The sequence below is a fragment of the Pinus tabuliformis genome, chromosome J, assembly GCF_031772625.1.
Source record: "Pinus tabuliformis cultivar Carrire ecotype Pingquan chromosome J, CPIR1, whole genome shotgun sequence".
In the NCBI taxonomy this organism is placed as follows: Eukaryota; Viridiplantae; Streptophyta; class Pinopsida; order Pinales; family Pinaceae; genus Pinus; species Pinus tabuliformis.
The window spans coordinates 321125621-321152017 of NC_142295.1; the positions used below are offsets into that span (position 1 = coordinate 321125621).

Below are 26397 nucleotides of genomic sequence, written 5' to 3' on the forward strand. Positions count from 1 at the left end.
AACCTTCTCACCCATCCAGCAAGAGCACATGGACACAGGTGGGCTTCCAAACAAAAGGTACTTTATTCATTTTGCAATCAGGTGCTTATGCTTGTTTGTATTTGTGCATTTGATATGGATTATTGGGTGACCTGGAAGGAGGGGTTTTGATTGTGATTTTGTTCCCTCACCTTAAATGGGGGTTTAATCTTCGATCCTAGTCCAATAGGACCTCCCCTAATGGCCCAATGGGTATAGGAGGGGCACTACTCGAGAAGACTTGATTGAGATAACATATTCCATCAATCGTTATTCCATACTTACCACTTTCCATCTTACATTACAAGCCCATATTCCACCCAATGTTGTCAGAACCGGACTAGAACAGGTGGAACTGGCCAGTCCAGTCGTTTTTGGCCCAAAACCTGTCCGAACAAGGATAGGCCAGTTCGGTAATGAACTAGCCTATTCCAATGCGGTTTGTACCTTCCCGAGTCAGCGTAAAAATTTGCTTTTTTTTTATTATTTTTTTTTTTTTTCATTTGGTTAGCCCACTTCTAATTCTCCCCTAGGCCAGCCTAATATTCAAGCCTATGGTCCTCAACCTAATATTCAAGCCTATGGTCCTATTATTGTTATGCAATTCATGGTATGTTTAAGAATTTTAGTATTTCAAGATTGTGGGGATTGCAACATTTCCATTGGATTTTGTCATGTATGAGGGTAAGGAACTAGTATTTAATAAAGAGCACCAATCCCTCTATGTGCTTGGATGTTAGTGGTATTGGTTGTCGAACTCCTCTACCATGACTTGACATGCTACATTTTTTCTATCTTATTTTAATGCTTAGAGGGTTATATTCATGACGAAAATCCCAATTTAGGCAATGATTTTGATGATATGTAGGTATTCATTGTAGCATGATTTGTTTTGGATGCTAGAGGCCATCTAGAGCTTATTTGTTGATGTATTTTCGATTCAGGGATAGATTGCACTCAATGCTATTTTGGTTATGGGCACCCTTACATGCTATATAAATGAGAAATTTTTCTTATTTGTGTATAAATGGTTTAGATTCATATGGATGCACATGTATATATATGTTTTTCTTTAAAATTAGACTATTTTATTTGTTTTTGGTCAACCGGTTTTTTGGTCCATTTCTTTTACAGGTTCCAGACTGATTTTGACCAGTTCCCAGTCCACAAGATTTTTTGGTTCAATCACAGGTTCGATTCTGATAACATTGATTCCACCTCCATTCTTCGGGTTCAACTGACCATTGGTTCTCTGGGATTTGGCACCCATACATCCACAAACATAGGTAGGGCCTAGAACTTTGCCATGGGAGATTGATGCAGCTAAAAGAAAAGGAAAAAGCATATCATGGCCACAAAATAAAATAAAAGAATATCGAAATGAAAAAGATGGTCGAGACATATACATTAGCACATGGGAAAAAACCTAGCGCGAGATATACCTTACTCATTATGGCCATCCCTCGGTTCCTAAGCAAATGTTGCTCCTATAAATCATGAAAGGAACTCTTGCATGTCCCAACCTGATGGGTAATGAGTTGCCTCATCATTAAGGGGTAATACAACGACTATACATCATAGAAGTCAGCTCTAACCCTTTGAGCTATGAGCAGTAATACAAAGAAAATTCAAGCAAGAGTAAAAGGCGCACAAGAGGGGTGGAAAAACAAAGGCCAAATTGGAAACTCATGCATCCATGATTGCTCCCTCCTCACATCTATACACTTAGGATGTGGATCCCCATCATGTTGGTCCCTTTGACCATGGCACTTGGCCATGAAGTATTTTGTCCTTCATACCATCATTATTCACTAACACCTATCAATTTAAGGGTAGACTGAGAAAATGTTACTTCCCCTTGGGGTCTGGAAACACCTAATAGGGTTGTTCTTTAGCCACTCCTACCTAGGGAGGAAACACCATTGTGAGTTCAAGGCCCTAATTTTGGAAGGGAAGCCTTATTTGAAGTATTAAATAGTCCTTTACATTCAAGCTTGGTTCACTTAGATGCAAAAAATGATTATTGTCTATTAAATTGGAAACTAGGGCCAAACTCCATGTGGGTCATATTATTTATGGCAGCTGATATTTTTATTGGATCCCTCTCATTGAGAGGTGTAGGATTGATCTAAAGATCATCTGATTCCGATAAGTATTTATGAAGTTATGAATTTATTTATGTTATGGACAAATTGTTAAGTCGGCCAACATCTTAAGTAGGCTCAGAAGCCCAACTGACGTGTCTATTCAACCTCTACGTTTTTAGTATAAATAGAAGAGGATTTGAAGTCATTAGACACACACTCTTTATGGGATCTCCTCTCCACGTCTTGGGTTTTTGGAGAATGAGAGACACTAAAGAGTACGTTGGATGCCCTAGCTGCAGATGATGCCCTTATCCTACACTGGTCATGAACACATATCTACGTTGGTCATGGAGACAGTCATACGCTGTTCATGGAGACTGATATACACAGGTCATGGAAACATATATACGCTGGTCATGGTGACATATCTACGCTGTTCATGGAGAGTGATATACACAGGTCATGGGTCAACAATATATACGCACAGCATTTCATACGCTGTAATGGGACAGCAATATATATGCACAGCATTTCATACGCTATAATGGGACAGCAATATATACGCACAACATGGAGAATACGCTGACACTTTCCACGTAGTCATGAAGACATCTAAACGCAGACCTGTTCACGAGTTGATGCCCTAAACGCAGAGATCTGTTCACTCAGCCATAGAAGCACAGAACTCACGCATATTCAGATGGTTCTGTGATTTCACATGGAAAAGGAGTCGTTGTCATGAGGCCGCATTCTAGACATGGAGCCGCAGTCAAAACTTGAAGTTGCAGGCAAGATATGAGGGTATCCGAAATGAAGGAGCAACAGAACTTGTCTAAGGGCATCAACAATTGAGGTAACAATCTCGCATTCCTCTCGCATGAAGGAGCAGATCCAAATCTAGGGCTTGACTGCACCTCGATTGGGTATTAGGTGCAGTCACAGTCAAGACCTCGGATAACTGGAGCGTATAGACACAACAGTGACATAACGTTTGAACAATCTCGGCATTCCAGTGTTGGGCTAATTTCGCATGAATAAGAACAGTCTTGACATCATACTCCTGTAGCTACAAAACATCGGATGGAGATGGAACAGTAAGACAGTCATGCCATAAAGATGATCTCGGTATTACAGCGAACCTGTAAAAGGACTCAGTCTCGACATCATGAAAATGATAAGGATGAACAGCTATGGTGTATAATCCTCTCATCAAAGCAGTGATGTATGATGATGAATGAAACAGTGGGCATGATCAATAATGAGCAGCATGATGATGAGAGCAGGAGCAACTCAGTCATCAAGGTTCAACACATGTGACAGTATAGCATGGTGTCACACAGTTATGTGCAGCAAATGGATGAAAGGCAGCACTACGATAGGTGAAGCCGTCACCTTGGAGAATCAGTTGAAGCAGAATGTCTTCAACTGATCTCATCGTTATAGGAGATGATCTATGCTCAGATCTAGATAAGTCAAAGTGTTGACTTCTGTTGTAAATGTACTATCTCTCTCTGTGCTGAACTTTGAAGAACATAAAATAAGAATTGATCAAGGGTTTCCCCGCATTGGGGTTTGTCCCTGGCTAGCACCACATCTTGTGTCCTCTTGTCTTGGCTTGTCTTCTGCGATTTATATTTATGTTCTATCTGCAGTTTACTTTAATGTTGATGTGATTGCTAACTGTGAAAATTTAAATAAATTGCTCTAGCATAGAACATACCTAAAATTAACATTGTCCCTAATGATTGGTTGCTTTCTAGACTTTCTGTTGTGATTGTCATGTGGTTCCACAGCCCATGACCTGGGCACCTTACCTGGTTTCACAGTGATCCTGAAGGTGCTATCTCAGTATCAACATATAGATATATTATAATTACGTTAAAGAAAATTTCAGTGATGATTGTGTCTACTGCAGTCCTAACATAATAAAGAGCAGTGACAATCAAATCAGGTCCTGCAGTCTCGAGGGAGCAGTAAGCAACTATGATAGTTCCAATCTCGGAATAATGAGGGGAACTGTGATACTGATGACTAGGACGAACAGTCTCAACAAGGATCATGATCTCATAATGTTACACATTATCCCAAGTTACAGTAAGGTGTTGTCACAAGTCATGATCTGTTTATCGAAGATCATAGTCTTGATGAAGAGTGCAAAGATCACCTCGATGGAAATATCAAGGATCAGTCATGGAGCAGATATTAGAAGCAGTAATGAGGATCTAAGTGATAGCTTCAATGGTGCAGCAATCATGATGATCTCAACAGTGATGGAGGAAAGGATTGATGTCTTAGGCAGAAAGTGTCAAGGGTCATGGTCTTGGTATTCGTCAATGGAATCTTTATAAGAAGAATTTTGCGTGGGTTTTCCTCTCCAAGAGGGAGATGTTTTGGCCCTAGCAGAAAGCCAAACATTTGTGTTCTTGTCTCTTTTGTTTTTGATAGCAGTTTGATAAAGTGAAAACACACACTAATAATGAATGAAAGATCAAGATAAGATAAATTATATAAAAACTTCACAAATTGTTATCATGCATTAGAAGAATCATTGTAATTTATAAATGCCCTAGATTCTTCAACATGGTATCAGAGGGTTAGGTTCAGCAGTCAAAGAAAGGGCACAAAAGAGACATACAAGAATCAAGGTTCTAGCAAGCTCAAGGATGGAAAATCAAACCCTAGTCATGATCAAACCCTAGATCAGAGATTAGTCTACAACAGCAAGGATTTCGGAAGTCAACAGCCTTCATATCTTAGGGAGTGCATATGGACAATACTCAAATCAGAAGCTGTACTATCTAATGGATTGCTATGCATCATGGCATGCAACTTCAATTCGATATGTATCAACAATTTGTTGATAGGCAATCTTCCTATCAAGACTCTTAGTCAATGGAAGCATCAAAACATCAGTGTGGAAAAAGTCTGCAAAAAATCGGGATTAAATCCTAAAATTGCGATTTTTTCAACAAAACGATTTAATCCTCCGATTTTTTGCAGACTTTTTCAGAAACAAAAAAATCGTGATTTATTCGTTATATGCCCGATTTTATCAGGAGTCGACCCAAAAAGTCTGTTGTCTTGAGAGTTGAGACTCAGACAAGACTCAAGATTCAGGAGTTGATTCACTATTTTGATATGTGATGTAGCACTAGACTTCATATACATATTATATATTAGCTTTCTTTACATGTTTATGTGGAAATGCATTTATTTGATGTTGTGGATACTCTAGATGTTAAAAAAATTAAAAAAATGAATATTTTTGTGTTTTTTTAATTTTGCCGACTTTTTCAAAAAACTCCCAACTTTAACAAGTTTTTCAACTTTTGGACCCTTGCCGAATTAATCCCGACTTTGACTTTTTCCACATTGAAACATCTGCTCCAACTACTGCCAACATGATCAAAGTGAAGACTTCATCTTCACAATCAAGTAAGTACCTTTTCATTCTATAATCAAATTTGGTTTTATGACTTCATGATTGCAAGAAGACCTATATTGGATGGGTCATCAAGGGTCTTGCATGGAATGAGAAGGATTGTCATTATCCTTAGAGAAGTCAGTACATCAAGGTTTCCTTTAAAGTTATGAGAACTCTTAAGGTTCTATAAAGTAAGGAAGGAGACTTAAGAAGGATACATGAAATGCTACAGGGTATACGATCTGAAATATAGTAAAGAATAATGAAGATATATCTTCATGAGATCTCGGTTACGAGATCTGGGAAAAACGATGAGAAAATAATCATCATTGATATTGATATTGATAAGCAAGGTAACAAATGTCCATGAATAAGAAGGTTACCTCGATCAATAGTTTGTGGTCTCTATGTTGAATAGAGAAAGACAAAAGACTCAAATATGTGCAAAGGAAAGGTTGACAAGATAGTACTATGGAAAGATTACCTTAAGGATGGAGGAAGATGAAGAAAGGATCAGGGAAAGAGGGAGTAATAGATCTCCATTATGAATGAGATGGTGTCCCTCTCAAAAGGATCCTATTAGAAGTCCTTGCAGATATGATCATGGTAAGAAGATGCATCATGGCATCATGGAAATAAGAGCTCATATGAATCATGAAGAACATAGCTCTTGGGAATCTCATTGAACATCGAAGGAAAGGAAGAAGTCATCCAGGACAAAGGGAACATTTGCCAAATGGGGATATACTAGATCCTGAAGAATATCTAATGGAAACCTCAGCGGAGAATCCCCTAGTCTGGGAAGGCAGCAAGTGCTTCATCAAGAATTCCAACTTATGGAAATCATGAGATGAAGAACTGATGACATGATGAAGCAGATCAAGGGATTGAAGATCCGTTCAATCAAGAAAGCTGCTGAAAGTAGCCTAAAGGGAAAATGAGGTATGTATGCTTGTATTTGTATTTGTATTTGATATCATAATGTCATGATACATGGTTGCAGGTAAAATGGATTGAGCATGATCAATAGGGAAAGGATCTCCTCCTCTAAAAGGATGCAGAAAGACATAAGTCAAACTAGATGAAATCAACATAATATGTCCTCATATGAAGTATGAGGTAGTTGACTACAATTGAAGAACTCTGAGAGCTCCTGGGAATGAAAGACATGAGGATGAAAGAGATCGTGAAGCATGCAACTATGATGAAGGCAATCAACATCCAGAGGATCATGAAGACTTGACCAGGAAATCTCCCGGAATGATGTGAAGACTCTGATGGAAGTCTGAAAAGATGAAGACCCTTGACAACAGATATTGTTGGGAGATGAGTCAACATGTATGCAGGATGTTGATACCTACAAGAAGATGTCACTGGAAAAAGGCCATCACCTATAATCAGTATTGCTAGGCATTCACATTCACATTTTCTTTCAGTTACCCGTTGGTGGGTCTGGGTAGCCTTGGCCCGGACTTTGCCTCACCAAGACAACATTGTGCAATCCTGAAAGGGAAGGCTCTGTCTTCCTCTCAGGAAATGTGCATTTTCGCCCAGTGACTGTCCTCTAGTCTTGCATTGCGCAATTCTGAGGGACACTGACTATTGGCCCAAAAAATTGTGCAAGGCACTAAGCCTGCTACCATTGCTAGCTGAGATTTCGCATTGCGCAATTCCAGCAATCAGCATCCAGGCTGGACTGTGCATTGCATAGTTCCAGTAGTCAGTCAGCCTCCTGACAGCCTGGACTGTGCCTTGCGCAGTCTTGGCAGTCAGTCTCCCGACCTCCCAGCGGAAATTGCGCAACCTTCATGATCAGTCACACAGGTATGTTGGAAGTTAGATCTCAAGCTCATTTTGGTTTTCAACTAACAGATTGCTTGCCATGAGTGTTGTCATGTCTCCAGGTATCACAGGTGTTCATTTGCCTCTCAATAGCACAGGTACAATGGTTTCCAGGAGAGCAGAGTCGAAGACACTGTTCAGAGCACACTTGGGGATGCAGTCAATCAAGTGTCTATGAACTTGCCTACCCACAAAGACATCAAGTTATTCGTAGACAAAGACATCAAGATATGACAGTAGCAACATCACAACAAGCAGCACCATGAACAGCAGCTGAAGGCAGCATACTGGATTCAACAAACGCAAGAGGAAGGTTGTTGACAACACAGAGGCGAAACAAAGTTGCAAGCTCAAGCAGATCTACTTGCGGTGAAAGCAACTTTGGAGACTCAAGCTATGAGGTGACGACGCGACATGAAGATCATGCGAAGGCAGAGATCGGAACGGAGAAGGAGTTGCATGTGCTCAAGCAGCAACTCAAGGAAGAACAGGAGTTGCACAGACGAGAGAATGAGTTGCAACAAGAACAGGTATAGCAGGGGGCGCAACATGCACAGACGGATGAAACTGCACTCGTACAAGTTATAGATTCGTCCCAACAGCTGGCACGAAGTAGACAAGGTGAGCAGTGTTGTTGATCGCATGCAAGGGAATACAGTAGCATGCATGTCATTGTGCGCATGCATGCGATCCCACCCATTAAGCACACTCACCGAGGCGAAGACAAGAAGCAAGTCCGACTGGAGCTGAACATGTGCTCCAACAAGTTAATGCGCACGGCCACTAGCACATGCTTGGAGAGCAGCATATACACTATGCATCAACATGTTGTCGGTCCGGTCGCACCAGGATGACCATGCGCATGTTATTAGACGAGTTGGACAAAGGAGCCATATCAGTGCACCCAGATGCAACGAAGGCAAGAGTTCGCTTCAGCAAGATGTCACCATTGAGCGCATGGACACCATCACAGACAACCAAGCTTTCCATCAGCTCACCACCTTCGACCATCATAAGCATGTCAAAGAGTTGGCCTCACCACAACGGTCTGAGTATCAGTGATGTCTTGCATGGCTTGCTCAAGCCATTTTGTCTCACATGGGCACATGTGCATTGTAATGTAACGTCTTGTCAAGTGGAAGTTCAAGCGTTGATAGTTGGATGTAACAGTCATAGAGTAGATGAAGATCCATGAGGGTAGATGAACTGTTACAAAGGAGAATGTCAAGGGTCACCCCACCCTTTGCTATAAATAGAACCTAATAACTCATTGTAAAGGCTTTTGGTCAGCCAAGTTTCCAATAGGACTATTTTAGAGAGAGCTTGGACAGTATTGTAACGAGCCTTGGCTTCTCCACTACGCAGAGCTAGTAGATCTCTTTGGAGGAGTAGGCGTTATGGCTGTAACGTTCTGCTGTCGGAACTAGTGGTTAGACATGGGTGTATTGTATGACTGGAACTTACACTTATTAATATAACAGAGCCAGCACGTTTCATGCATATATTGTATTGTATTCTATGCTATTCGGTTTACTCTAAATGATATATGTATTTGCTTGCTTACACATGCATGTATGGACTTTTCTATGTTTGTATGTATGAATCTTTCTGAAACGTGTTGTTGGTTTAACCATCACTTTGGATTGCTAGCTAACTTGCCTTCCATGTTGTGATGCATCTTTGCTCGTGTGTTTCCTTCTTAACTCCGTGCTATCACAGGTTTCCAAGGGGCACACTCACTTCACCCCCATGTGTTTGGACCTCCCATGCACCTTCCTTGGCTCGCTGCTACTGTCACACCCTTGCTACCAATAGAGACATCTTACTTGTGTTAGGGTCCCACCCTAACCCCCTTATTTATGTAATAGGATCGAGTCATAGTTATAGTTAAGTAAAGAGTCAATAAAGCCCATATTAATAATTGTAAGTGGTTAACCCACAATTAATCAAGGGACCACAGTTAGTTGCAAATGGGCCATGGTATTAGATAGATGGTATTAATAAGAACCATGGTATTGCATTTATGAATCCTATATAAAGGATAGAGACTCCCCTTGAGGAGCATTGTGTCTTATTTTGTAATCGAGCTCTGCTCTATTGGAGGTTGCCCCCTCGAAGAGGCAAATGAACATTGCTTTCTGAATAATAAAATACTTGTTGTTATTTCTCACTGTTCTATGTTCTGGGTATATTTCTTCGCCTATTTGGTATTCTGGTATCGTCTTGCAGGTTAAGAGCATAACAAGTGGTATCAAAGCACTTTCCAAGGCCGGTGGGATCTCTATTTTTTAGCAAAATTTTTTTTTGGCTAGAGACGTGTTCCGATGTCTTTAAACCACAGGATCTGTCGTTGAGCGCATAAACCTGCGGATTTGGGGAGGCATGCACGCAGGAAATACAAGAGGTGGTCACGCTTGTTGGACTCTCTTATAACCCCTGTGGGTACCCCTTCAAGTAGGAGCGCATTAGACAGAACCGGGCACAGACTGTCTTCCAAGTACCCTTTGGGTATATCGGAAGCCCCCCTAGCTCCCTTGAAACCTCGCCATAGATAAACCGTCGGCCGACTTGCTGCTACAGTACACTGAGAACAGCACTCGGAGAGATTACTCGCCTGTACAATAGGGTAGTCGGGTTGTACGGCTAAGGGTACGGTTGATCCTCCTTGGTTAGTGCCCTAAAAAATTAGGCCGAGTGCTACTGTCAGACCCTTATGTATATTGCGATTTGTAGCACCTGACACTCCTGGAGACCATAGTTCCCTTCTCTATCTCTGGATCACGCATAATCTCTGCCAGATCAGATCTCGCAAGTGGGGTTTTGCAGCAGCAGCAGCAATCAGTTTTGCCGTTCAGATTTATCAAAACAGCCATTCAAATCTATTAGATCCATCATATCCATAGCAGCAATCAGTTCCACCGTTCAGATCTATCCGATCAGCCATTCAAATCTCTCAGATTCATCAGATCCACCATCCAAATCTGAGTAGTTGTGTGGGTTCCTATACCTGGGCGTGATTTTCATAGGACTTTTGGCAGCATTGACATTTTCAGGATTCGGCTACTGCAGTATTCCTAAGCAAGGAGTAAAACTCCGTTAGGAGTTACAAAAAAAAAAAAAGGTCTAAGACCCCCCATAAGAATCAAGACGACGAGCTGAGCAAGGTGGTACCATTCAATTGTTAGTGCCAAAAAATTCGGGTGGTCCTAAATTTCAAGTGAATCGGCTCAGTGCATGGTACAAACTAGAGCTCAAGCTATGGCGAATGAGAGGATGGACAGCCTTGAATCATCCTTGAAAGACATCCAATCACAGCTGAAGGAATTAACTACAGCACTCTCTAAGGGCAAGGTGGAGGCACGCGAGGAGGCATATATTGGCAATGAAAATAGTGAGGGTGAGTCTAGCCAGTCTCTTCACCTCTTTGGCACCCCCCAACAATCCCATCCGCGACCACCCAAGTTGGACATGTACAAATTTGATGGCTCTCATCCAGCCGCATGGATAGCACAAATGGAGCAATATTTCACACTGAATTACATCCTGGATAATGCGACTCAGCTTAGTGTGGGTATCATGTACTTGGACAATGAAAGATGGCAATGGTGGCAATGGCATCAATGTTGCTATGGAAGGCCCTTGACGTGGGATACATTTAAAAAATCTCTTATGGATCGCTTTGACCATGAATCTAAATTTTTGGGACATCTCACTAAGCTCAGACAGAAAGGAACAGTGAATGAATATATTGCAGCCTTTGAAGCCTTATCTTTTCGCATTGGAGATCTACAAGATGAGTTCTACACGGAATGTTTTGTCAGTGGTCTCAAAGAAGCCATACAAGCCCACGTCCGACTGCACCACCCTAGCTCATGGCTGCATGCTTGCAGGATAGCTCGTGAATTCGAACGTGCGTTGGCGGCCCAGTCCAATTGCCCAAATTTCATCGCCAAGTGTCGCCCCCCACAGGCTCAAAGCACTACCCAGACACTCAAGGTTCAAAAGGTGTCACCAGCAGAAATGGCGAAAATAAGAAAGCGAGGATTATGTTACTACTGGGATGAGAAATACTCCCCCACGCATAAATGCAAGGAGCCCAAATTTTTTCAGATTGATGCTACTGACCACAGTGCATCGGAGGAAGCCCCACCACTTGAGCAACCAGAGGAGGAAGAAGAGGACAACCAGTAGGACAATGTACCTGAAGAACCAGTTATCTCGCTGCATGCTTTGGCAAGGATTTCTTCGCCTCAAACTCTCAAAATCAGAGGTTTTATTAAGCATCAACCAGTAGTAGTCTTGATTGATAGTGGAAGTACACATAATTTTATCCATCAAAGAGTCGCGGAAGCAGTGCATTGTTTTGTCCGAGCAGTTTCTAACTTCTAGGTCCAAATTGCTGATGGGGGAACAATGAAATGTGAAGGCCGTTGTGAAAATGTCAAACTTCAAATGGGGGATTATCAATTAAAGACCCACATGTTTGCCATACACATGGGAGGGTGCGACATTGTCCTCGGTGTTGAATGGCTTCACACACTTGGCCCAATCACAATGGATTTCCAGGAGTTATATATGAGCTTTAAGCAGAACAACCACACACATACCCTCCGCGGACTCCAGGCAGGAGCTCCCTCTATCATCAGCTCACATCGAATGGAAAAATTGTAAAAAAAGGCCACCATGGAATCATAGCTCAATTTAATGCCATCCAGGCCTGCGAACCCAATCCTGTTCATATTCATCCTGAGATACAACAGATCTTAAACAACCATCTACCAGTCTTTGACAAGCCTTAGGAGCTTCCACCCTCGAGAGGGGAACATGATCATAGCATTACTTTGGTCCCAGGGGCCCAACCACCAAATGTGCGCCCATATAGATATCCGTTTGCCCAAAAGAATGAAATAGAAAAAATAATCAAGGAACTCTTGGAAGCAAGCATCATTCGTCCCAGCATTAGTCCTTATTCATCGCTGATGGTCATGGTGCTCAAGAAAGATGGGGAATGACGTATGTGTCCAGACTTCAGGGCCCTTAATAAGTTGACAGTCAAAGATAAATTTCCCATCCCGATTGTTGATGATTTGTTGGATGAACTAAATGGGGCTCAATTCTTTACTAAGCTTGACCTTCGCTCAGGCTACCACCAAATCCGCATGAAAGAAGTAGACATCCCAAAGACTACTTTCCGAACTCAAGAAGGCCATTATAATGCCCCATCCACTTTTCAGAGCCTTATGAACCACCTACTCAAACCATATCTCAGAAAATTTGTCCTTGTTTTCTTTGATGACATCCTCATCTACAGTCGCACCTGGGCCGCACATCTTTAGCATGTAGATCTGCTCTCACAACTGCTCTGCAAGCATAAATTATTTGTCAAGATGTCCGAGTGTTCTTTTGGAATGGAAAAAGTTGAGTATTTGGGCCACATTGTGGGGCGTAAAGGTGTCAGGGTGGACCCCAAAAAGATCCAGGCAATGCAAGATTGGCCTCAACCTAAGACATTGAAGAGCCTGAGAGGATTTTTGGGTCTCACAAGCTACTATCGCAAATTTGTCCGCAATTATGGTCACATTGCTAGGCCCCTCACTCAACTCCTCAAGAAAAATTCATTCCTCTGGAATGATGAAGCACAATAGGCCTTTACAGCTCTCAAACATGCCATGTGTTCCACTCCAATCTTAGCACTACCCGACTTCACCAAATCTTTCGTGATTGAATGTGATGCTTCGGGTACAGGTATTGGGGCAGTCTTAATGCAGGAAGGTCGACCCTTGGCCTTCACGAGCCAAAAACTAAGTGGGAAGAATCTGGGACAATCTACCTATGAGAAGGAGATGATGGCCATTTTACATGCAGTAGATCCCTGGCGACCATACTCATTGGGGCGACGTTTCCAAATCCGCACCGACCATCAAAGCCTTAAATATTTTTTAGAGCAACGCCTATCCTCACCACAACAAAATAAATGGCTCGCCAAAATGCTAGGATATGATTATGAGATAATTTACAAGAAAGGGCGCGAATATTGTAGCAGATGCGGTATCCTGCCAATTTGAGGAGGAAAGTACCCTATTCGCAATTTCCCTTCCCATTCTAGAATGGATTGAAGAGGCCTGCAAAGAATGGTTTTCACATCCCTGGCTCTCCCAACTCATTAATCAATTGCAAGGGGATCCAAATTCCACAGCAGGCTACTCGTGGCAGGATGAGATTCTTCGCTACAAGGACAGGGTCGTAATATCACCAACATCCACCCTCAAAAGCCGCATTTTGGCGGAATTGCACTCATCTCCCACTGCAGGACATTCAGTCTTTCAAAAGACGTATGCTCGCACTCGAAGATCTTTTTTTGGACAGACATGAAAAAGGACATTCTTACTTTTGTAGCTGAATGCGACGTCTGTCAGCGCCACAAAGGAGAAACAGTCAAATCCCCAGGCACATTACAGCCATTGCCCATCCTAGCCTCAATCTGGACGGAAGTTTCTATGGATTTCATTACGGGTCTTCCAAAGTCAGCAAACAAGTCAGTCATCATGTTGGTTGTGGATAGACTTTCTAAGTATGCTCATTTTTGCACCCTACCCCACCCTTTTACACCGACTTTGGTTGCTCAATCTTTCATGGATCAGATCTTCAAATTGCATGGCATGCCCACTTCCATTGTGTCTGATCGTGACCCGGTCTTCACCAATAACTTTTGGCAGGAACTCTTCCGGCTACAAGGTACCCAAATACAACTCAGTACTTCCTATCATCCACAAACTGATGGTCAAACTGAAGCAGTCAACAAATGTCTAGAAACATACCTTAGGTGTTTCACTTCAGAAAAGCAACATCTCTAGGTACAGTGGTTACCTCTAGCTGAATGGTGGTATAACACCAACTATCATGCCACCACCAAAATGACTCCATATGAAGCAGTTTATGGTCAACTCCCTCCTTCCCCTACTTCTTATATCAAGGGATGCTCGAAGGTACAAGCAGTGGATCAACTCCTACAGAACCACACCACCATGCTGGCTCACCTTAGAGAGAATCTTCATCAAGCTCAAAACCGCATGAAGCAACAGGTAGATCAACATCGCTTAGAATGCCAATTTCAAGAAGGGGATCAGGTATTTTTGAGGCTGCAACCATATAAGCAAACATCACTCAAAGACAAGGATTGTTAGAAACTATCTCCAAAATTCTAAGACCGTATCAAGTACTTCAGCGCATTGGAGAAGTTGCCTACAAGCTAGCTTTGCCACCCACTGCAAAAATCCATCCAGTTTTCCATGTCTCATGCTTCAAGAAAGTGATTGGAAACAATTGCAGAATTCAAACCAATCTACTTGAACTGGATGAAGAAGGGTCAATCTCGCTCCAACCTGAACAAGTTCTTGATACACGAGAAAGGCACCTGCGTGGCCACATGATCAAGGAAGTCCTCGTCAAGTGGAAAGACACCTCTCCGAAAGATGCAACCTAGGAACCAACCACTATTCTTCAACAGTTTCCGCAGCTTCAGCCTTGAGGACAAGGCTATTCTTATGGGGGAGGGCATGTTAGGATCCCACCCTAACCCCCTTATTTATGTAATAGGATCGAGTCATAGTTATAGTTAAGTAAAGAGTCAATAAAGCCCATATTAATAATTGTAAGTGGTTAACCCGCAATTAATGAAGGGACCATAGTTAGTTGCAAATGGGCCATTGTATTAGATAGATGGTATTAATAAGAACCATGGTATTGCCCCATGGTATTGCATTTATGAATACTATATAAAGGATAGAGACTCCCCTCGAGGAGCATCGTGTCTTATTTTGTAATCGAGCTCGCTGCTCTACTCTATTGGAGGTTGCCCCCTCGAAGAGGCAAGTGAACATTACTTTCTGAATAATAAAATACTTGTTGTTATTTCTCACTGTTCTATGTATATTTCTTCGCATATTTGGTATTCTGGTGTCATCTTGCAGGTTAAGAGCAAAACAACTTGTCTCTGTGCGAACTCACGGTCAAGGCATTGCCATACTACCCACTGCTAGGACTCCTACACCAAACGGTCTTTGGTCTAATTGGGACTTCTTACCGGGGAGATCCCCTTACATGTTGGCGGGTCCAGCACCGTCAACAGTAAATAAATGGAAGTCATGTCGGCTTGGCAAAATAGACATGTCGTTTCATCCCATCATGTCGGCTTACATATGTGGGCAAACTATTATAAATACCCATGAAGGGTCAGTGCAAATAACACAACAATAAATCCACATTTTCTCTTAAATTTCGTGGGTGCAGAGGATCCGAAAACGTGAATGAACAGAACTCGCTTTTCTTTGAGATTTCACATGGAGAAAAAGAGGAACAGATCCGCATGGCATTAGGGCAAAGAGTCTGACTGCACCTCGGATGGGTATAAGGTGCAGGCAAACTTCTATAAGGATCTCGAATGGGTGTGAGGAAGAACTCGGATGAATGAAAGTGCTCAGAAAGGATCTCGCATTACAAGGAGCAGTCTTGGTGTATAGACTTGTGTATCTCGGTAACCCTTCAACAGCACACCAACTCGGAGTCTATTCCAAAAGCGCAGACATCTATGGATGGATCAACCTCGGCTTATGTATATACCATTCCAGTTATGAACTCGGCATACATATACTCTGTTGAAAGGAATTTCGGTGAAGACAGTGATTGCTACTGTCTCGGTGAATGAAGGAATACAATTTATACATATAGTCTTGGTGAACATTACATCTGTCGCCTTGTGATCTCGATGTATATCTCAGTATAGCATTGCCATAGCCTTGTCATACTAAAGAGGATCCAAACGATTTCACTGTGGTGGTCTCGGTATAATGAGAAGGAGACCCTGTGAAGATAAAGAGGGTTACAACACAGTGAGAAACAATATTGTCTCAACATAATAAGAACAAAGTGAAATACATTCTCGACATGATCTAAATCAATATGATGAATCAGTCATCATGATTGTCACAGTGAAGATCTCAATGGATCTTGCTGACATGATGGAAAAGCAACAATGAAGATTTCAACAAGTAATGGCTTCCATGGTGTAGCAATGATCTTGCAGCAGTAATGAAGTTCTTGGAAATGACGTAGTGATGATATCAGAGGTGCAGCAAGGATGATGATTCCAGAAGCAAGGAAGAAGAGGATTGATTTCTTGGTCTTGGAGAGGCAGAGTGTGTCAAGGGTCGTGGTCTTGGTATTCGTCAATGGAATTTCCATAAGAAGAATTTACACATGGGTTTTCCTCTCCAAGAGGGAGAGGTTTTGGCCCTGGCAGAGAGCCAAACAATTGTGTTCTTGTCTCTTTTGTTTTGATAGCAGTTTGATGAAGCTAACTCACATATGTTAATAATGAAGTAACATCAAGCTATGATAAAAATGTATAAATGTTTCACAAATAGTTATCATGTCAAAGAAGAATCACCTTAACATGCATGCCCTAAGATTCTTCAACAATAATTTCATGTGGGCAAGATTGGTTTGACATTTGGATCCTTATTTCTCATATTTGGCTAAGTATATGTTTCTCATTTTGCACTTGAAAGAGCTCTAAATTAGAAGTTACATACTGTTGTCCTAAAGGGTTGAATAATTGCTCATTTGAATGTGATTGGGACATAATTGTCTTGTTTCATGGTTTTATAGCAAGTTGGTTTCTAATTGTTTCAAGTGCACTAACACTTTTGTGGTTGTGAGTTTAATAAATTTTCATAAGATCACATCTAACTCACTCTCCAAAGCACATGATCCATTGACCTTGTTTCCCTAAGTGAAGTAATCTAAGTGTTCATTAAATCTTGGTATCTTGTCAATTGATCTAAGTCACATTGCTTCTCTTTTTGATATCTAATTGGAAACTTGGTGAACAAGTGCTCCCATGTTGTCATTGATAAATCGAAATTTAAAGCCCTCTAATCTATTTGAATTGGTGTTAAGTAATTGACCATGTTGTGAATGTGAAAATTTGGATGCCCAAATTTCTACTGCAGCAACTGATTATGTTTCTTCTATTTGTTAATTACTGAACAAAATTATGTATTGTTCTCTACAGTAAACACCGAAACTAATACACTGCCACCTTCACCATTTAAATAAAATGCGGAAACAAGAAACTGAACAAGAAAGAAATACACAACGCATCTACACAGTTATTTTTGGACAAATGTCCCTGGAAAAACCCAATGCGGGAAAATTGGTGCAACAACTCTGAGAGTTTTATTATTATGCAGTAGTAATTTCTGAATACAATCTCTGGATGCCTTCCCGGCAATCCAGTTATAAAAGATATCACTGACAGAGAGATAAGTGAGGTTACCTCACACTATCACTGGAAATCCTGGCTGATCCAGCCACTGAATGAACAGCCCGTGGCTGCCCCTGCGCTACCTCTATGCAGTCACTGCGTCAGCCCAATGTCACACCCTTGGGAGACAACGTCACCACTTCTATTGATCAATTGTCTATCCAGGAACTTCGATTTTCACCTCCCGGTCTCACACCTCGGGTTCCGACTTCTGCAATCGATTCCTTCAACAAATTTTTGGATTCCCTCTTGGCTTCTACGCTGTCTTTGCGTGGCTCTACGCTGCCTCTGCTGGATCTCTCTCTTCTCTGCTGAGTATTCTTTGACCGAGAAAGATTTCCCTTCGGATACTATCCCTGCCCCTCAGAGCCACAGTCTTTGCAGCACCGGAGGCATCGAGTGGTTAGAACACAGGGGGAGGTATCGTTAATCAAGCCTTTGCTTGCTTCCCATTAGCTTTCATCCCACAACCTACTCTAGAGACTAGTTCCAAAACAATTAAGAGTAAGGTTACACTTAGAATAGGCATCTAACTTAAAATTAACCAAGATTTTGCATTTCACCTAGTTGGTAGGATTTGCATCTCATATAGGATAGTGAAGTATCTAAGCAGCAATTGTTCATCCGGTTACTTGGCATCTAATTGGTAAGAAGCAAGAAGTTGACCCCATAAGGCACATGTCTCACATTTAAATCTGATCTAATCTTTAAGTCTTGCTAAAATTAACCAAGTAGCTAGGCCATTCAATCATGTCTCCCAGACTCAGTTGGTTGCCAACTTGTCCTTCATCTTCACATTTTCATAGGGACTACCCCCCATAGCCTGTTGTTGGGAGACAGCTAGAACGAAGAGGTTGGGCATCAGAGTGACAACCCCCGACCTGAGTCATTGTCGCAATGCCTGTACAATCTGAGTGACAACAAGGTCCACAAAGGGATATTGATAGAGATTTGAGGGCCAACCCTCACATCATGATTTTTAGAGGCTTCTACACCACTCATGGTGCTCTAGAGCCCCAACACATGCCACATGGAGCTCACTTAATGGATGGCATCAGCATAATAAAGCCTCACAGCTCACAAGTGTGGCAATTTATTTGATTTTATGTCTAAGCTAGTGGGTTGGCTTGTAACCCAATGCATCAATATGATTTTACTTGTTTTTCTAGGGGCTTTTAGGCTAATTAGGAACTATTCCTCCTCATATAGATAGAGGAGAGAACTATTAGATTTCTTATCATCATCACTTGCGAACTCAACCTCTCTTCCTGAGAATTTTGGCATCTTTTCCTATTGGAGAGATGTGATTTATGGAGCAAGTCTTTTCTTGGAGCTATTGTCTTGTTTTTGGAAAAGTTATCTTGGATTGATGATTGGATTGCACATGCACATTATCTTGTCAGTGCCTTTATTTCAATAATTTCTTATTTTATGTCTAATGTATGGAATAAATTGGTGATCTAGGTTAAATATTGTGCCTTAATTTTGTTGAATATCAATTTTATGGAAGCTAGGTCATATTATTGCATGCATTACTCATTGTATGATATGTGAATGGCAATCCCCTTGGTGATCTTACATTAGCTCTCCCAAGTGAATTTCAATCCCTCACAAAGGTAATAGTTAGGGTTTTGATACTAGGGCATCAAAATATCCTTACTCCTTTGCAAGTTTTAGGCAAACTAAAGAACCCATAGACTCCATCAACCTTAGGACTAGGCACTAGCCATCCTTTGTTGGTGATCAAGTCAAACTTTATCCATAAATTTTACTCTCTCTCTCTTTACCTAATTCAGCCCTCTTAAGGCCAAGCCACCACCTAGGGCCTAGTGCAAATTGGCTAGGAAGGGAAATTTGGCTTTTGGAAAGTCCAAATATCAAGGGTGAAGTGGTTGCTTCAAAATCATTCCTCTTTGATAGGCATTCATTCCAATTTCGTCCATAGTCTCGCTTGCCTTAGTTGTTTTCCCTTAGGGTAAAACCCTAGTTTGGTTTTAGCCCTCCAATTATGCATGCTCCTCCATAGTTGATCACAGTTAGAAATATTCTAATAAAAGATAGAATGGGATATTTCTTAGAAAATCCTCTTTTGGATTACAAAAAAAGCCCTATTTGAAGCTTGGACTAAGTCACAACAACTATAAGAAAATAAAAGCTTGCATATACATGTTGTAAATCAGGATTTAATTTGCATAATATTGTCTGCAAAAATAATATAGTTCACAGCTGCAACCACTAAAGCTTTTGTTTGAAACCAATCTTTGAAAAATCCTGAAACGTGCTCTGCAATTTCTTAAATTCAAACTCAGAAATATTGGCTTTCATAACAAAAGTAAGAGGCAAAATCGATAACTTCACACTAATAAGTTTTCAAGGGAATGTGTTTATACTAGATAGGTGACTTCATGTCTCCATACGTCATACTCATCAAGTTCTTAAGACAACCATCAAGATGGAATCAGGGAAGCTTTGACAAAAATTGATTTTGCATTGTAGTAAATAGAACATTTGTTAGTATGTAATTTCTAGAAACCTGGAATAGAACAATTACCTGCCCCATCCATCCCAGCGAGGCTGATATGTTTCTCTAATAGGTGCATTTGGAAATGTACATTGAAAACAAGATGCCCCTTTACCACCGGTCGTAATGTATTGGTTTGCATAACTCAAGTCACCAACCATTAAAATCAATGAAGGATCATTTTTAACAACATGATCAATAGTGGTAGATGAATTGCTTGTAAGACCCAAATCTCCTATTACTGCTATCCGATGAGGATAACTATGTGGACTTGACAAAGGTGGGGTAATGAAAACATGTTCTTCACTCATAGCTGACAAGGAACTGTCGCCACACTTGTAGTAGTATTTTGTATTTGAAGAAAGACCTGGACCAATTGTAAATATTCAGTCTTCACTGTCTCGTCTAACAGTAAATAATGTCAACCTTCTTTTTTTCAAACATTTATTCTTTTTATACAAGTCTCACACTGAGCTAAACAGAGACACATCATTCAGCAGAATAAATGTCAATATGTTTAAATTTCATCAATTACTCGAGTAAAGAATATTTTAACAATATTTGAATTTTCAGTCGTTAAAAAATATATGTTCAGAACTAACCACACTATACCCTTCAACTTCATTGGAAAAAACTAGAAATACCCACAGTAATTTTCATTCAGATTTTTTATTTTTTTTTCTGATAAGAACCAAGCATAAAATGGTTACGATATTTAGAGTATGAGAAATAGTTTTTGATTTTCAAAATGGTTGAACTTTTTGTGCAAAAGGACATGGAAAACTCATAACGCCTAAACCTAAGAGAAGGCAGGGTATGATCACTTATGGTTCACTAATATATTGCATGCAGAAGCAACTATTACATAACTAAATATTTGTAAACCTGTAAAAACATAAGGAAAACATATTGGAACCTTTTCATTTCCACAAGCAGCTAAATGTCATATTCAGTGTATAATTTTGTCTGGCAAGGTATGGACCATGGAATTGATATAAACTCCTTAGATGCTGCATTAGTTGTTATATTGATTTTTTAAACCTTTGTCCTAAGTGTTAATAAGGTTCACTACGTTGGAAATATTGTTGTCATTGATGTCAAAGACAAGGGGAGACTACAAATGTCCAAGATAAAGAGTGCAAGATGAAGATTCCTGGAAATATTGTTTTTGGATTTTTGGTGCCCAGTTTATATACCCTATCTCTAAGTCACATAGTTAGGATTCGAGCTCAGGTTTGACAACTATTAAATTCTATTCAAGTTTAAATTTTTAGATGATGTTCGACTTTAGGTTTGGCTTTATACATTTTTCAAATCTCTCTCTCTCTCTCTCTCTCTCTCTCTATATATATATATATATACATATATGAACAAACAAAAGTGGTCACCCCTAAGAAGTCAAAAGCTTTTGTTAAGTATGGTTGAGCTAGTTTACAGGAAGCAACTTGAGCTTACAGGGAACATCAACTTGGTGAGGCAGGCGGTGCTGACTGTCTTGAGGTTTACAAGTCGCTACAAGGGAGATAATGGACCGAGCGAAGGTATTACATGTAGGATGGGGTGAGCAAACACCGGAGGGATTACACAGTACGCACAGACTGCAGTGGCAAGGGACCCTTGAGACATAGCAAATAAATGAATGGAAAAATGAATGTTGTAGAAGGTCCAGCTCAAAGTTCATAAATGATCGCCTATGGGTCTTCCAATTTTTTTAATTTTTTATTCAAACTAAACCCAAAATCAAACTTGTCGTCTAACATCAAAAAAATTTAAATTAGATTCATATTTGAGGTTCAATGAACCTAAACGAACCTCAATTTTTTTCTTGAGGTTTGTCCAATTTTGAACCTAAAGGTTCAAGATTGATGAACCCTATGACTTAGCCCTATCTTTGAAGGTATTTTTACACTTAAAGACCTAACTCAAATGGGAGCATAGAATATATGGTTGAAAAACTTATTCTGAAACCTTCTTAATGGTATATGGCACTCCCTCTAACTCCATAGGAATGAGGAAATATGAAAGATTCTATCAAATCAGCCTAGCCAAAAAAACAGGCCCCATAAGTGAACATAAAAAGACAATAAATAAACGATACATGAGCACATTTGAAGAGTCTCCAAACAAGAAGATGAAGTACAAGTGCCCAAAAGAGATTAGATGTGTGCTAGAGGAGTTGAGGAGTACTCTTGGAGTTTACACATGTGCAAGAGGAGTCTAAGGAGTTTTCTTGGAGTGTTAAGGGTGCACTTTCAAGGACTAAGGTCTATGATGCTATGAAGTGTGTTGTTTTGGGGTTGTGATGTTGTGAAGTGCACTAGTCTGGGATTATATTATGGGGAATGATACCATAAGGTTTACTAGGGCATGAAGGCTAAATCTGACTAGGGTTTGAAGCTATGTCTAGGGTATGAAGCAAGGAGAGGCATTGGAGCATGAAAGTTAAGGGTATGATGATGCTGTGAAATGCATGAAATATGAAGCATGCAGGTGAAGTCAGAAGTACTCTGTGTATGAAGACCTTAGGTTGGTGCCTATACAAGAATTGCAAAATTGGTGCTTAGCCAAGGAGATTGGTGTCTCCAGTAGGTTGGTGCCTATACAATATTTTGTTGAATTGGTGCTTAGCTAAGGAGATTGGTGTCTCCAGTAGGTTGGTGCCTACAAGCTTTGTAACAATAGGTTGGTGCCTACAGACATTTATAAAGATAAGTTTTTGTGGTTTTCTCCCACAAGGGTTTCCACATTAAACTCTGTGTGTTGTAATTTGAGTTTACATGCATTTAATGTTTTGAATTTAATGAATGATCATTTAAAATTAAAAAAAAGGGGGGATCTTATACTAATTCACCCCACTCTCAATATAAGCATAAGTTCAACACGCTATGAAATCAAGGAGAAAGTGGGGTGGAATTATTTCCATAATAACATTTATCATCAACTTCCCTTAATTTCTCAAATTATATTGGTTTTCATCCATTTCTAGTGTAAACCAAATTGTTGCAAATAGTTATGCATGTCAATCATGATGTTGGTCGGCATTACTTGGGAGCGGGAGTGAAAGCGGGGAGAGGGAGTGAAAACGGGTGCGGGAGCGACATTTTCAGAAGTTCTCGTTTTGGGAGCAAATCTCAGAGCGTTTTATATATATATATATATATATATATATATATTATATTATATTTTGATACATATATGTCAACAAAAACATGTAGAATGATGAATTAGATATAGAAAATATAGAAAAACATAGATTGAACCATATAACAACAATCATCTAGAAGTTATAATCTTCATCAACCACGTCCACAAGTTAGTAACATACAACATATTGAGTCTCATGATTCATCAATCTTAAAGTTTCAAGCTTTCAAAATTCAATATATAACATTTATCATCATTGATCACCAAAGTCGTACTTGTAAGCTAAGTGTAACCATTACAACAAATAATATCTAACATGAAATGAAATGTTATAAATGAAATGAAATGAAACAACTTTCAACTTTCATGAAGCATCATATTCATAATTCATTACTAATGAGTTATAATTGCCAACTTCAAACTTAAATTGTCATATATTGTTTAAAAAAATATCATAATAAATATGAAAGAGTCAATAGTTATAAAAACTACTAGAAACTAGAAGAGACAAGTAAATCTATTATCTATTGCTTATGCTTGGGCCTCTTGCCACCACGAGAAATGTCTAATTTTTTAGTCTTGTTGGAAAATCAGGATCTTTGTCCTTAATATTACCCTCTAAGCATTAATATCCAGAGGTATCTTTGTCATTACCTCTGTATTTGCATAGGGAACTTTGTCATTAATATCACCCTCTAAGAATTAACATAAGATAGAAAAAGCATAGCATGTCAAGTCAAGATTTTGTTTGAGTGATGCGCACATTTTTAGGAGGGTCATGACAGAGGAGTTCAACAACCAATGTCACTAACATCAAGGTACATAGAGGGATTGGTGCTCTTGATTAAATATGAGTTCCATAGCCTAATACATGACAAAATTCAATGGAAACATTGCAATCCCCCAATCCTGAAATCCTGAAAAACTGATAAGTCTACTGGATTTTGAATGAAATCTAAAATTCTACTTTCTCCATATGAAATCCAATGAGGTCAGAACCACTCTCAAGCATTCTGAGTCATTTCATGGTAATGTTAAAAATTTAAGTAAAAGGATGAAAATGAAGATTAAGGAGAATGTCACTTTAAGAATTTAACATTACCATGAATCGCATATCAATACTAGGGCCATAGGCTTGATCATTAAGATGGCCCACTCAAAACCTATTTGTTTCCTTGAAAAAAATTGCATTTGGAACATTACTGCAAAAAAAGGCTAAATGCTCCCGAAAAGGCAGGGAGCATTTTTTTTTAAGGAGCGCACTCCCGAAAACGCTCCCTCCTCACTCTTAATACGCACTAGCGCACTCAAAGATCATAGAACACAGAATTCAAAGATCACAGAACATAGAATGCAGATATTTTGAACTTAAAACTCAAAGAGAACTTTCATATTATAGAAAAACTCGGAAATTTACAAGTGTCTTGAGCTGAGGCTCATGCTTCCTTATATAGGATGGACCCTCGGGGTGTTGCTCCAGCTTTGGAATCTTTCCCCTCCCCCAAGAGATTTTTCATATCACATAAAATCTTAATGATATGATACAAAGTGGAGATTCTGACTGGGGGAATCCACGACAGCCATAATGCATGTACTAAAAGGTTATATACAGTAGATGTTTCTTCACGGAAGAAATCATATATGTACTAAAAGTTGATACACAGTGGATATTCCAATATCTTGAAACCCACGAAAGCAAAACTAAGTACAATGATTATTGACACAGAGGAGATTCCTTTTAGGGGAACCCTCGAAAGCCTAAAATAAAGTAAACTAGGTACAATGATTATCAACACAGAGGAGATTCTTTTAAGGAGAACCCTCGAAAGCCTAAAATAAAATCTCTTTGAAGATTTGGTCACCAGCCTTTGGGGCTATGGTCAGAGTCATAGTCAGGATCATAGTCAGACTCGTATTCTTCAACATACCTGTCAAGACTTAACCCAGGAAGTTGTTGTAACCATGATGGTTCCCTTCCGAAGCTAGCTGAAAAAGCTGAGAAACACATGAATGGATCTAGCTTATTTGGGGGAATTACGACTTCACCAAAATAGTCAATTTCAATAGTAAAATTATAACCTGTAGGAGAAGTACTATCCTAGTTGATCTTCATGTTGGTGCCCTTATATAATAAATTGAATTCAAATATATCATATCTTTTTGCTCCATCCTGCATGTCATTATACAAAATAGAAAGGGCAAACTGCTGACAGAGCCTGCCTTGATCTTCTTTTCTGGGAACAAATGAAACAAGTAGGAGATTCATCCAACTACTCCAATGACTAAATGGAGACATGATGTCTTCATAATAGATGATGATTGAAACTCTTTCATAAGCACGAGCATATTGAAGAATAGCATAATAATCTATCCATCTCAGTTTAGGATCATAAATATAAACAAGTCTATGATATGGATATCTTACTGCACCAAAATAAGCACGATTATTTTTGATAGGTGCTAATGGAATATCATAGTTGTGTCTTGTATCTGAGAACCAAAACTATTTCTCGAGAATGATCTTCTGGATTTTCATGGGTAGAAACGAAGCTTTTCCTAAAAGACAATCCACACAAAAAGAATAATGGCAGGAAGAGCATAATGTAACTTGGGATTTGTTCTGGGAGGATGATGAACATTCACCAAATTCAAATTTTTTAACTGCATATTCTATCTGTATAATTGCTCCTTCTCTGGTCATTAAATCTGCAAGATAATTCTCTTTACCGGCTTTATATATGATATCAAAATCATATCCATCTAACCACAAAGCCCATCTTAAAACTCTGGAATTACCTTGTTCTAGCAACCTTTTGTTTTGCAACATTCCTTTCATGTGCCTGAGATCTGTCTTAACAATGAAGTGGACACTTTTAAGGAATAACCTGAATCTTTTTATACCTTTCTTTACTGCTAGAATTTCTTTATGGGAAGAAGGATAATTTTTTTCAGCTTCTGAGAATGTGCCAGAGGCATATGCACATACTTCTTCCTTTTTGCCATGTTTCTGCAATAAGATTGCTGCCCAACAATAATC

The 26397-nt window shown here is 39.8% G+C and overlaps 1 protein-coding gene across 1 annotated transcript in view; it reads right to left on the bottom strand.

The window, feature by feature from the left end:
* LOC149227039 (purple acid phosphatase 23-like) overlaps nt 1-26397 on the bottom strand; it is an 82252-nt gene that overhangs the window by 40442 nt on the left and 15413 nt on the right. The window contains exon 3 of the mRNA XM_089377679.1: nt 20247-20583. Within this exon, the coding sequence (XP_089233805.1) occupies nt 20247-20583 (337 nt within the window). The remainder of the gene's footprint in view (nt 1-20246; nt 20584-26397) is intronic.